Source organism: Larus michahellis, chromosome W, assembly GCF_964199755.1.
Source record: "Larus michahellis chromosome W, bLarMic1.1, whole genome shotgun sequence".
Classification (NCBI taxonomy): domain Eukaryota; kingdom Metazoa; phylum Chordata; class Aves; order Charadriiformes; family Laridae; genus Larus; species Larus michahellis.
This window is the reverse complement of record NC_133929.1, coordinates 7,518,585-7,532,124: the sequence shown is the minus strand read 5'-3', so window position 1 is coordinate 7,532,124 and position 13,540 is coordinate 7,518,585. Positions and strand designations below refer to the sequence as shown.

At 37.5% G+C, this 13,540-nt stretch overlaps 1 protein-coding gene across 19 annotated transcripts in view; it reads right to left on the bottom strand.

Moving 5' to 3' along the window:
- Window positions 1-1,109: 1,109 nt before the first annotated feature.
- The window catches only part of LOC141735462 (phosphatidylinositol 3-kinase regulatory subunit alpha-like), a 72,521-nt gene continuing 60,090 nt past the window's right edge, over window positions 1,110-13,540 (bottom strand). For 8 of the 19 annotated variants that reach the window (XM_074568305.1, XM_074568300.1, XM_074568296.1 and 5 more), the window contains 5 exons: window positions 7,737-7,810; window positions 6,494-6,636; window positions 6,048-6,224; window positions 3,346-3,516; window positions 1,110-2,882 (listed from right to left, as the gene is read on the bottom strand). In XM_074568305.1, coding sequence (XP_074424406.1) covers window positions 2,687-2,882; window positions 3,346-3,516; window positions 6,048-6,224; window positions 6,494-6,636; window positions 7,737-7,760 — 711 coding nt within the window. In that variant the 5' untranslated portion in view covers window positions 7,761-7,810 and the 3' untranslated portion in view covers window positions 1,110-2,686. Of the gene's footprint in view, window positions 2,883-3,345; window positions 3,517-6,047; window positions 6,225-6,493; window positions 7,811-11,122; window positions 11,829-13,540 lie in introns of those variants that run through there. The other 11 variants (XM_074568313.1, XM_074568309.1, XM_074568307.1 and 8 more) reach the window with 7 other exon arrangements.

Here is a 13,540-nt window from a genome sequence, read left to right as displayed (position 1 = left end):
GAGGACAGGCTGAGAGAGTTGGGGTTGTTCAGCCTGGAGAAGAGAAGGCTGCGGGGAGACCTTATAGCGACCTCCAGTACCTGAAGGGGGCCTACAGGAAAGCTGGGGAGGGGCTGTTTGCAAGGGCATGTAGCAATAGGATGAGGGGCAATGGTTATAAACTAGAGCAGGGTAGGTTTAGATTAGCCATTAGGAAGAAGTTCTTTACTCTGAGGGTGGTGAGACACTGGAACAGGTTGCCCAGAGAGGTGGTGGAGGCCCCATCCCTGGAGGCATTCAAGGCCAGGCTTGATGAGGCTCTGAGCAATCTGATCTAGTTAAAGATGTCCCTCCTTACTGCAGGGGGCTTGGACTAGATGACCTTTAAAGGTCCCTTCCAACCCAATTCTATGATTCTAATTAAAACACATGTATCTCTAAAACAGCTATTATGAGAAAACTCCATGGGTCTTACTCTTTTGATTGTGTGTGCAACTCTAACAGTAATGAGTCTTCCCTTTGCATCTCAGGGGAAGAATAAATTCATATCTTCATTTAGTCAAAAGTTTTCCAAGATTTCTCTGAACTTCATTACTTTATCAATTTGCAATGTGTGAATTTCCTCAGTGGTCAGGACAGTAAATAATCACTGAAAACCACTCAGTGAATTGTCCCAGAATTCCTAATAAATTTGCTTTAGCGGGATTCATGTATTTGTTTCCTTTAACTAAACCATAAGTAGTCTCTGGTGCTTGAAATGATAGAAGTGTTCACTTTGATACTGTCTCGGTCTACAAACTTACAAAAAAAAATCCAAAATGTTAAATATGAAAGCCTAATAATTTTCAAAAGACATTTTCCAGTCTTAATTAGCTCTATGTTGTATCCAATTGTTCTGAGTAAAGGTGGGAGATTTTTTTCACAATACTAATACAAAAAAATCCAGGCAATAGTTTAGAGAAACTTCCTTCATATGAAATGAAAATACCTTGACATGCTGACAAAAATTCTGCCACAATAGGTCAAGAAGTCATTTATTTACTCTGAAGAACAGATTCATTCTGAAATCCAAATAATCTTCCCCAGTAAAAAATTTTCTGTGGAGCATGGATTCACGGACTCTGGCAGGGTACAGACCAAAGACCTTTATTGCAACAATCTGACAGGCTTTATAGCTATACACGCTCTCCCCGCGCAAGTTGTGTCCTGCTGATAGGTTGAAGGTCGACTGCCATGCGCTTCTCTACTTCTTCCGATTGGTTTCTGCTGTCTGTTCACGAGGAGCAACAACTTCATTCTCACGTCCTGTTTCTTGCTGATTCTTACTTGTTTTCCTGTTCTCTCAAGCCCTCTCTCAAGGACACAGCTTTATCTCATCAAGGTCAAACAGACCTATGCTGCTCTCTATTCCCACATTTTTCTGTTTTTTCTGCAGTCACTATCAGAGAAGGATACACAGTTTTTCATCTTCCAAATACAAAGATAATCATGATAGAAGTTCAATATGCTGCAAGAAGCAAACATAGCGCAGTACCGTGTTCTAAAGATATCTCTGAAACAATATTCTTGGACTCAGTGATCTTTTGTAATGTTCATATAATTTTTATTGAATAAAGCAGCTTTGAAGCTTATCAGGCACTGCCCAACAAAATATTCAGTAAAAAAAAATTATGAACTTTTAAAACTTTGAGCTAGTAGCTCATTATTCTATACAAAGAAAATTGTAAAATATTTCATAGTTTTAATTCTGAAGCCAACTCTTGTTGGCTTCCTGTACATTTTTTTAAAAAAAACAAACAACAAAATGAATAACAAAAAATAATCATCAGGAAAAAATATTCCCAGGCAAAAGAAAGAAAGAAAAAAGACAACAAGGAAACAAGAAAGAAAAGCAAGCTTAACCTGTAGATATGCTTGAGAGAAGATTACAGCCTAAAGAAAATTGAATATTGCATAGCATGGTCTAAGAATTCAGCTTTCAGCAAACAGAAAAGGGAAAAGAGCAGCAGTTTGGTATTGACAGTTTCCATCAATGATAGTCATCCAATACTATGTACATTATTATATACTGTATGCCATTGAAAGTCCTGTTTTCTTCAGTCTTAAATATGTTCTTAAAACAAAACACCTCCTGGCACTTCGCTATTACAATTCCTCTGAACAACTTACTGTAACTGAAGCCCTTTTAAAGTGTCCATTAGAAATGAAAGTGCCATTCTGCTACATTCACCAGAAACTAAAAAAATCAACAGTGCTGCGTGTCTTGATCCACTGAGTGCAGCAACACCAGATCCAAGCCAGGTCTTGATCAAGAAATTCCAATAACCGAATGACAAAGACCTCTTACACCTTGTGTCTGGAGAATCCAATGTTTTAGCTGGTAAAGCTTCAGAGGTGGTCGTAAACAAGCACCATGGTTAAAGGCCTCTATGTCTCTGCAGGGAGATCAGGTTAGGATTTCTCTCTCTTTTGTTTTTCTTTTCTTAATTAAAAAAAAATCACTTCAGACTAGAAACACATGTTCACAGCTTAATACTGTGATCTCACCAACTGCAGTTGTGAAGGAAAGCTCTAGTCCCATCTGAAGACAGATAGTGTTGATTCTGCAGCTCAAATTCTTGAGTAAGGCTGAAAGGAGCTTTCTCTCTACAAAGGCCTCAATGTTGTCAAATATTTTCTTTAGGAAAAAAATAAATAACCCAGAGTATTAAGATCTTGATCGCCTCTGCTGTGCATATACTGGGTAGGCTAGTGTTACATTGATAGAGTCATTGTGCTGCATGAGTGATGTGTGTTGATAATGTAGCACCAGTTCGAGTGAGTTGTACAAGTTATATGGCTCTGCAAATCCATACTCAGTAGGTGTTTTGTTTATCACACAGTGCTTTACTTCTCCATCCACCCTAAAGAGGAAAAAAAGAAAAAACAAACAGTTTTTACTTTGTCAGTACAGTAAAGTTAAGCTAGAAAATACGGTATTGGCAATAAATCTTCAAGTGCTAGTCACTACATAGAATTCCTGTCTTCTGTGGTGGGATAATGGTAAAAGCCTAGGTTTAACCCAAATTCCCAGATGTTGTGTTAGCTTAGGGAGGTAGGAGATAGGTAGGACTTAGCAGCTGCACATAAAGGAGTGCATCCATACGCTGGTTTCACGTCTTTTCCATGAGGCTCATCTGTGGGAGTGGCACAGGTTTGAGCTGTGTAGAAAATGGAGCAGCAATAAGGATGGCCTCAGGACTTGCTAGTCTGCTTCTAAGCCCAAAGATCCAATGGGATCCATGCATATGCAAGTGTGTGTCTGCCCCTGGCTCGAGGTAGGTGACTCAAATGTTGGTTACATCATTCACAAATTAGAGCACGTACACAACAGAGCAGGCATAGCAGCCTTGCTTGCTGCTCTCTCGAACAAGGAATGTTCCATCTCGCTTTCCCCGCAGCAGATTTTCAGCTTGGCTTCTATTGATATTTCCCACATTCCATGTTCTCTCATCATGATGGGGCAAGTTCTCCTCATCTTCTACCATAGAGTATTGGCTGTTGAAATAGGACAAAATGTGTTTGTGAAACACATTGTAGAGCAAAATCCATGAATTAAATAGTCCCCCTTTCATATTACTTGATAAAACAAAAAAAGTCAGTGGTTAGTAGGATGCCTCCCTGGTAAAACTAGGGATGTAAACCATGTAATACTGCAACATTTCGACCACTGAATAAAAATAAAATATAAGTTCTGGTTCTTGTTTCTTTTAAATACACTCATGTAAATCTGAAGAAGGATATAAAAGGATGCTGTGTTATCTTTCAGAATCTGCTACGAGCACTTCAGTATTTCTACTGTTGCTCACTGTTTTGGTAAATAGCAAGCCCGATGAAATCAAGTCATCTTCATTTCCAAAGATCAGAATGCTTGGTCAGCAGTGAAAAATCATGCAATGCATCGACTACAGCTGCTGCTTGGGAAAGCTATGAGCAGTCATATAGGTAGACAGGTTAATTATTCATAGGGGAGATGGCTTTGTGGAAAGGGTGGAATAGTAACATGTTCTCTCTCCTTATAATCAGATTATGAGAAGAACATATAACATAGGGCCTTCTCTACCAAAACAGCCACCAACTATAAAGCTAATTCAGAGTTATATAGAACCCTCCGAGCTAAAGTCCACCAGGAAAGAAGACGTCTCCAGTTCAGCTGTGTGGACACCACTTTGATATTCTGCAGTTCCAGAGCTCCCCACTTGCCCAGCAGCCTGTGCTGGTGGGCCCTGCCTCTCCTACTCAGCTTGCAATCAGTCTGTGTTTGGATAATGAATTTATTCTTTCTTTAATAGGTTTTTAATCAGTTTTCCTTGCTCTAAGAAAACATGACTTCTCACTCATCCACAGTTCTGTCTTTCTGAAGTTTCTCAAAGTAGTCTACAGAAATCATCAATCTCATGCAGAACACACAGAATTCAATTTTTCAGAAAGAAGGGTGCTTTTGTTTCAGATGACACTGTTTCTGGCTCCCTTATCCCATCGTACTCCTTTGTCCTGCAAGATATTCAAATGCATTCAGCAGTGGCTCTATTTTCAACCAGCACCTAGAGAAAGGGATTCCTATTTTTATTGCTGCTCATTATACTGATTTTTTCTGCTTTACAACTTTAGAAAAAAGTCATATTCTAAAAGTTTAATTTTTCAGCAGAAACCTGAGCACTTACCAGACTCGCTGTCAAGGAGAGTCACAGAGTGAGAGAAAAGGAAGATTTTCTTTAAACAGTTTCACTTATTATTTTATGCTATGTTAAAACCATGACCTGGCATTGTTCTTTGTCTACCATTTAACTGATGGGAGTACCACTGGAGACAGGTGTCTATATATTCTCCATCATATCATCTTTGAGCTGTGCTAAGACTGAGCGAACAACATGGCTTTAAAATGTGTATGCCATTTTTATCCCCTGCTTCTACCAATGCAGCTGCAGCAGAGATGCACAATTTCCAGGATAACAGTAGGAGACTCAGTAAACCAAGCCGAATTAAAATAGACCACTAATGTGGACAAAGTTGTAAATGTAAATCCACAAAACAGTCATTGTCAGTGTGCTGCTTTTGCTATATGTTCAGCCAGGCAGTGTGAAAGGCATGCACAGGAAACTAAATCAGCAGAAAATGTTGATATGAATATTACTCAGACAACTTTGGTTTTCTATGTTCATTCTTCACTGTTACTGCACTTTTGATATTATTTTGTGGCTTGCTTTTGTTTAAATTTGGTCTACATTTGCACCACCTGGGTGCTTTTTGCTTTTTTCCCAGGAATAAAGTGAAACGCATTCAGTAGCCAAGCCACAGTCAGAACCTATACTAAACTGAATTGCTAAAATGACAGGATACTATCCTGCCATTTCCAGAAAAATTAACCAGACCATACAAACAGAGAAGGACCGTTCTTCAGCATACACGATTTTATCATCTCCAATAGCGATGTGATATATTGATGTGGGTACCACTATACTAGATTGCATCATGGTACCAACGCTTGAAATTTGGAAACAGCCTACCCATGCCTAAGAGACCTTCTGAACGATTTCTCTATCCATATGACATCTCTACAAGATAATAATGCCTTATGATCTTCATTTTGCTGGTAAGAATAAAGACACAGGTTAAATTCCAGTGCTTTGCTACAGTAACTTGATTATGCATTTCCATGAATAAAGGCAGAGTAGTGGGTGAGACAGTCTTTTCTAATACTTGTGTTATGTAGGCTGCCATGTGTTAACAGTGTGCATTGTTACTGGAGAGCTAGGCTTGAGATTTCCTCTGTGTGGTCCTGGAATTAAATATGCTTTATCTCACTTGTGTAAGATGACTTGAAGTACCAGTAATATTTAAATCTTTTAATACTCATTCTTCTGTATTTTCATTTCCAAGCCATTCATTTAGCTTCTTTTGCCGAACACCTTTTTGAGTTAGCCACCTGGACAATAATTGCAAATAAAATTAATTGTTAGACACAGAAGTTGGATGCCAATAAAAAAAACACTTTTAAAAAAAGTTTGCTAATTAATAATGATACTCACATCAAGTACTGATCTCTTGTCTTCCTCAGCTGTATGAGGTCTGGCTTAATGCTGTTCATATGCTTGTTTATCTCTCTATATTCAGCTGCCTGCTTCTTTAAATCCTCTTCTAATCTACGCCTGCTGTCCACAATTTCACTTATTCGAGACTTCAGTTTTTCATAGTTGTGCATAATTCTGAATGGAATAATGTGGTAGATTATAGTCTGATGAAGTCTTATTCATGACTTTATATCTGCTATTTTATCATGTAGACATTTAAGATAATAGATTATTTCTCTAGATATAGGTACATGTTTTGCAAGTTCACATCGACCCCATTTGAGGCTTGCTGTGCTTATAACTGAACAACTTTAAACTTGCCAGCTTGCTTTAGTTTTAGGCGGATCTATATTTGGCATTGTTTCTTTCTTCAAAATCATACAATTTGAAATATAAATGCTGACCTCTGTATTTCTTTTTCATTTCCTTCCTGTTTAAATTTTTCAATGTATTCCTTACTGTATCTTTCTTGCATCTGGCACTGCTCTTCAAATATGTTTATTGTTTCATTAAATGCTTCGATAGCTGTTCTTTTCATTTGAATTTCCTGAAAATAAAATAATTGCTATTACATTTGTTATCAAAGAGGGGATGATTTATTGGCTTGTATCACAGAAACACTTCAGTATGTTGTAACAGAAAGATTTCAATATCCCTTTACCAGAGCACATTCTTTCTGCAGAGCCTTACAAAATGGAGAAAACAGGCCTGTTTGAGGTTCAGTTGAGGTTCAGTACAGTTGAGGTTCTAGATGAAAGACAAGAAGAAAATACTTATATCTTGGCATTGTCCTTTCATGCTAGCATTTCATATAGCTGTCTTAAAATAACAGAACAATCACCAAACCATTTCACATATTACATTCTAACTGACTGCCAGTAACTTTTTAGTCATGTTTGGAATAAAACCAACTGTAATATGCTTGTGTTGGAAAACATCCTAAAAATGGCTCTTATAACTGTAATTTTTCTATACTGAAGAAGAATACATACTGTGTAAGGGATAACAGAGGATGGTCCGAGTGAGACACGATGAAAAATTACTATTTGAACCAAACCCAGTATACGTGCTGAGAGAAAGAAACTCAGTACTGTTGCTGCAAAAACTATGTGCATATCCATGAGAACCTGACCTTCAAAGAAGAAAACAACAAGAAGGGAGTGCAACAATGTGGTCGCATATCAGAAAGATGCTGTTAGCAAAGCTGGATCATGAGCCTGGTGGGGCTCGCTGCATGCGCTGGCCATGCGTGCAGCGACTCTAGCCTGTACTTTTCCACTCAATCCGGTGCAGGATATAAGGGGGCTGTCTCGGGCCGGAGAGGGAGAGAGACATGAGCGCACTTTGAAGATACAGAGGACACCCTGAAGGCACTGTGCCGTACCGATGTGGCTCCTCATTATCCTGCTGCTCTGTGGTGGTAGTACGATCTGTGGGGTGGTAAGACTCTCTGAAGTAACTTTTGGGACATTTGGGAACTGCTTAGCAAGACTTCGTAATAAAGCAGAGTTAACTTTTTTTTTTCCTTGTGTGAGCTCTGGTTTGTACATTGGAATCTCTCTAAAAAGAACCGGTTACACATACACATAGAATAACAGCAAGAACATAAAGCCAAACATAAGAAGTACATGTCTTGAGCTGATTTACCTTGAGATATCTGCCCAGTACCATTCAGCATCTTGTAATGACAGTATTAGGTTTCAGTGGCTTAGGAGGCTCTGCTGCAGATGAAGGGGGAAAAAGTTGATTATAACTCATTGAAAACCTGACCATATATTCCTTGAAATTACACATTATTACATGAATGAGAAAAAAAAATAGTTACAAACCAGAATTTTCCATCACTAACAGTCTTTAAAGTTTGCTTTTAACTTCTTCTACTATCTTCAGGTGAATATAAATAAGAAAACACGTAATTTTTTTTTTCTCCTATGTAATGATGCTGCTTCCTCACCTAGAAGCTGAGTAACAAAAGATGCAAACCCACAGCGATACTGTTTATTTTAAGAAGAAGAATTGGGTTTCTGTGATCCTCAACATTCTGTGTGATGATTTGCCAAAAACCACTTTAAGAAATCCATCTGTGACCCAAATATCTCTTGTGTTAATCTTAGTATTCTACAGAATAAATTGTGTTCCAAATGCCAGGACTGGTTAAAAACCATATCCTACTTTTTTCAATGTTAAAGCTGCATATATATACCAGTGGGTGCCAGAGAAGATACTGCAGCACTCCTGACTTAGTAGCAAGGGAGAATTGGAATCAGGATTAAAAATCAACCCAACTCTTTTAGTTCTCCAGTAAGTACAACGTTCCTTATGAACATCCCTGTCTGTATATGACCAGCTAGAACAGACGATGTTTTTAAAGTTGCAATGAATATCAAGAAAGCATAATTTTTTATATGATATGAAAAAATGATGCAATATCAGGTATTCAATTAATATTGCTAGATTTTAAAATTTGTTTTTCCTCAAACAATCCAAAACAATGATTTGCAATCACTGTTTCAGGAAATAAAAGTGTTATTATAGCATCTCCTTTAGTCATAGTGTGGAACAGAGATAGCTATAATAATAATAATAAAAGAAATGCAAATTTTTTATGATATAAATAGCAGAGCTAGAACTACATCTGACAGAATAAAATCAAAACAGAAACAGGTCAATTCAGTAAAAATTCAATTAAGTAAGCAGACAGGTATTTCTACAGGTTATGATTCTAATTACTATAACCATGCACTAAAACACAATTTAATTCTAATTTATGGAAAAAAGGAAAAAAGAAAAATATATTTGTATCAATGACAAAGTAAAGGAACCCTATATATCCACTAAGAATTTTTCAGCAGCTATTGTAGAGACCAAAATTAATTAAGTCTTCCATAATAAGACTGCAGTTTTACCTCATGGATCCATTTCTATGTAAAACATCAAGTCTGTGCCACAATTTATATCTGTCTTAGGATATTCTATATCCAGTTCTTACATATTCCAAACAGTATGAGTTTCACTGAGTAAGCTCAGATACAAGAAAAGTGTCAAGCTCTTTGTAAGGGTGTCTTGAAATTAATTTTAAAACCTATAAGGGGCTGCACTGTAACCTATTACATCATAATCCTCAGCCAATCACGTCAAAATAATGTCACCAGACCATTCCTGTTTTATCATTTTGTTCTACATTAATCTTAAAACATTTTTAGTTTCTGAAAGAATCTACATTTAGCAGAACTGCAATATAAATCTAGTATTACAAAGAAAAGGACTGAGTGAGCTCTCCTCGCCCATGTTCCCAGTTAATTTTCCTGACTTTGCAGCACGGTACAGTCCAATCCTGGCAGGATGACAAAAGGCTGATATGCTGCAGCACATAGCCCTTACACACACGCGCACACAACACAAGCACACTCACACACAGAGCAGCTCCCTTTAGAGGTAGGTCGGTCACTTCTTGGTTTCATTCTCCTACTCGGATGCCTGAAGTTTACCATTCAAAAAGCTATAAAAGGCTTGTGGACCTACTGTGCATATTAAAGGGAAAAAGAACATGACTCCGAGTGTGTGTATGTATATCTATTACACACACATTATACACATACATACACACAGAGAGACACGCATAATGAAACATGGATTATGTTTTTAAACTGTACAGATTTCTATAACTTTAATGGACACACAGGTCTGATGTACTTGATATTATTATATAAAATGTGCTTGCTGCAGAGATGCCTTATAATTTTGTAAAAAAATACAATTCCAATTGATCTGGATTAACTCATTTTGAAATCTAAAAATCAAATATTGTAATCTTACATTCAGCAGACTTTCCTAAAACATGGAAGAAAGTCAAAACCGAGTGAGATCTTGAAAAATTATTTTGCTGAACATAAAAAGCCAGTCTGTCAGGATACAACAAGATTTAGTCTGCCTTTTCACACTGTTTCTCTACTCTGTTCTCATTGAGATATTTACCAAGTTAATTGTTTTTAAAAGCAAGAGTCTTTGTCAGTGTCTTCTTCCTCACTTGATGTTATGTCATCAGTATTCTCCTATAATTTAGAAATATTCCTTCTTAACTCCCCTCATTGCTGACCGTAACTCTCTCAGACCTCTTGGAAGAAACATGTACAGAATAGACTATTAGTTCCAGAGCAGAATGCTATGTAAAGCAATCAGAATGCTTTATACTCACTATAATCTACAGGGGCAGAAATCCAGATACCAAAAATAACCACAACCAAGAGTAGCAGTAGCAACTATCTGTGCTTACATCATAAGAAAACCTGGTGCGGCTGAAATGTGCTTTAATAATCATTAAAAAAATTAACACAATTTATATCCTTCCCAAATATTTCACACACATCTACCCTCCCTCTGTGCCCCTTATCAGCTCACCCCCTTTGGACAAGCATTAACATATAAGAACATGCCTGGAGAACCAACAGCTACCAAAAAATGCATGCTAGTTTGCTTTATATAAGCTTAAATTCATTTTGAAGTAGATTCTCCCCTCCCTGTTTAGATAGACATGCTCCAAAGATTCCTTCCATTTCCAAAATGAAATAGGATACTTAAAATCATCCCAGACACAAGTCCAAACACTGAAATTGGAGGTTTAGCCCACCTGCTACCCAAAGTTGAGATGCCAAGGTAATTCTATAAATTGGGTTTTAAAGATTTCCTACAAAGGCTACATTGCTGCATTTAGGTCTCATGTGTGATCAGCAAGATTTTTTTATTCCATTGAATAAAGGCTTTCAGGAAAAATTACTTCTCTAGGGTTTCACTGGTGGCCAAATTCTGGACTGCCCACACTTGTATAATCAAGTCAGTGCTCAGCTCAGACTAGACTGGCTTGCAGGCAAGACAGGAGGCAATTCCCCATTCCCTATATAACCTGAAGAGGTACTGAGATACTTGACTTTCATTCATGTATCTTAAAACTATGAAAGCTCTACCTGGTAATCAGTTATAGCAAAATATTTCCACGAGGTGATGAGGAAAACACACAGAAATTCAAAATCACTTACTTTGTAAATTACGCATCACAAATGCTTGTCCTTGTAATACAGTCTGAAAATACAATCCAATAATCTGAAAAATTAATTGGTTTTCTCTTATAAAAATCTTGCTTAAAAAAACCCCCACAAAACTCCTTTTAATAGGAAGCTTCTCTGAAGCAACTAAGCAAAAAAAAATTCTGAAAAAGAGATTGCTCTGCTTTCCAACCAATGTTCCATAAAAATCTCTAAAAGAGCGGTAACATGCAGTGAGAAAATCCAAGCCTTCTCTCTCATTTTAACTGCTTAAAGCTCTGTGCTGTGCAGAAAGTATCCACTTACTCTGGTTCATCATTAAAAAGTGAACCTCACTTTAGTACTGTAAAAAAAAAAAAAGAAACCACCACCCTCGGTAGCTTGCACATCTCTCAGATAAAGATCTCAGTTTCATGATTAACTTGGGCAAGTTCAAATATTTGCTGAGCATGGGATTTCAGGTGGGGGAGGGGGAGCCAGATTCAAAGTAAAAGTTGTCATCAGCTAACAAGTGGCCAATGCAAGGCTAACTTTCTCATTTATAGCTAAGTAAATGAGAAGAACATTGTAACAGGCTGTCACTGGCTGATGAGTGCAGTATTAAAGTCGAGAAAACACCATAAACAGCCAAATACAGGAAGTGGCTAACTAACTGCAGAAAAAAACCTCAGAATCAAAATCTTCCTTGAAAAGACCTATATCTCTCAGAGCAGCCCTGTACAAGCAAAATAGCCTGCTTGCAAACACAGCATCACCTCCTACACACTCATGCTAGATCACAATACAGGTGTTGCTTGAAAATCTTGAGCATGAAGCTGTGAGGCATTTTATCCATTTTCCATAAACCGAAAGTAATAGAAAAAACACCTGTCTGTATCCATGGTGTTTTCCAGTATGTCAGGGTTGTTGATTTCTTGGGCAGGCAGGCAGGAAAAGGGACTGTACAGAAAGGGAGCGGTTTAGGTTAAATATATTTTCCTTGCCTTAGTGTTTGGTGAAGATCAGACTTGCTAAAGGAACAGAACAGGAACTGAAGAGCCTGCTCCCCTTTGCCTACAGAGGTTAACTTCTTTGCCAGCTATACTTTTACAAGGAAATAAATCCAAAATGAAAGGAGAAGCAGACCACAAGATTTAATTCAGAGAAAGAAGAGAAGGGGATTAATATTTTCCTCCCACTTGATGGAAACAGTCAGAACTTCTAGTAGCTGTGTTCCTTGAGATCAGCTTGTGCTCCTTACGGCAGTCAAACAGCATTGAAGTTTTCACCTCCCGAACACTCCACCTGCCAAAATCCTCCTATGCTACAAAATACCAAACCCACTTGTACCTCATAATGAAATCCCAAATATCCGCAGTACATTTTTGATGTTTTACAGTTTATTGATTAGCTTCACCTATAACAAAATATCCTATAACCTTTTCTAGTTTTAGCCTTTGCCTACTTGAACAATTGTCAGTTCTATATATAATCTAAAGCAGCACAATCATAAAGGTACAGCCTACTTCAAATGGAGACGGTAATCCACGTTTCTGAACTAATGACAACACACAGCAGGAGAAGAGGAAAAATCCAGTTTCTGACAGTAACTGATATGCCTCCTATTTACTGTTAAAATTACAGAAGGTGTTGATAACACTTTTTGCTTAATAAGGCCACAATACAGAAGCATATTCTCAAAGGAGATAAGACAACTCAAAACTGGTTCGCTTAATTGTTTATCATTTTAAAAATAACAGGTACCCAAACAGAGACAAAAGATAAGGCTTTGTTCCCAAGTCCAATTATTTTTGGATTCCAGTGTTTTGTGCAAAAATTAGTTCCTAATCATCCTGCAGAAGGGAATTATGTGTCTTCTCAAAAAAAGACACCGTTATGCACACACCTGCATTTTCATACAATTGCCCCATCTTAACTTTTATTTAAATCTAAATTTCAAAACTTTGAGTGGTGCCCACTGAATCTACAGATTTGTATTTGCAATGTATGAAGCAGGAAGAGAACTGATCAGGTTGAACAGGCTTGCATGTGTGTTACACATACTTACATACAAATACACACATACATATTAATCTGTAAAAAATTCTAATAATATTCCAATATTTCAGTTATACCAAATACTTTTAAATAGATATTGAGAAACATAAAGCATACACTACTGTCAAAATCTAAACCAAGAATACAGCATTGCGAGGTATGGTGCTAACAATGCATTTTGCTCTCCATTAAATCAGATATAAAGCCTGATTTTTATTAGCTTAGAAGGGGAGCCCTCTGCCGGGTGAGGTGCGGATGTGCAATATCCTGTTCCCCCTCGGACAGATTGCCTTCTGCACACTCTGAACCATGGTCAGTGCTGCCAACAGTCCGGTCAAGCCAATGACATGATGCAGAAAAGTCCTGACAAGGGAC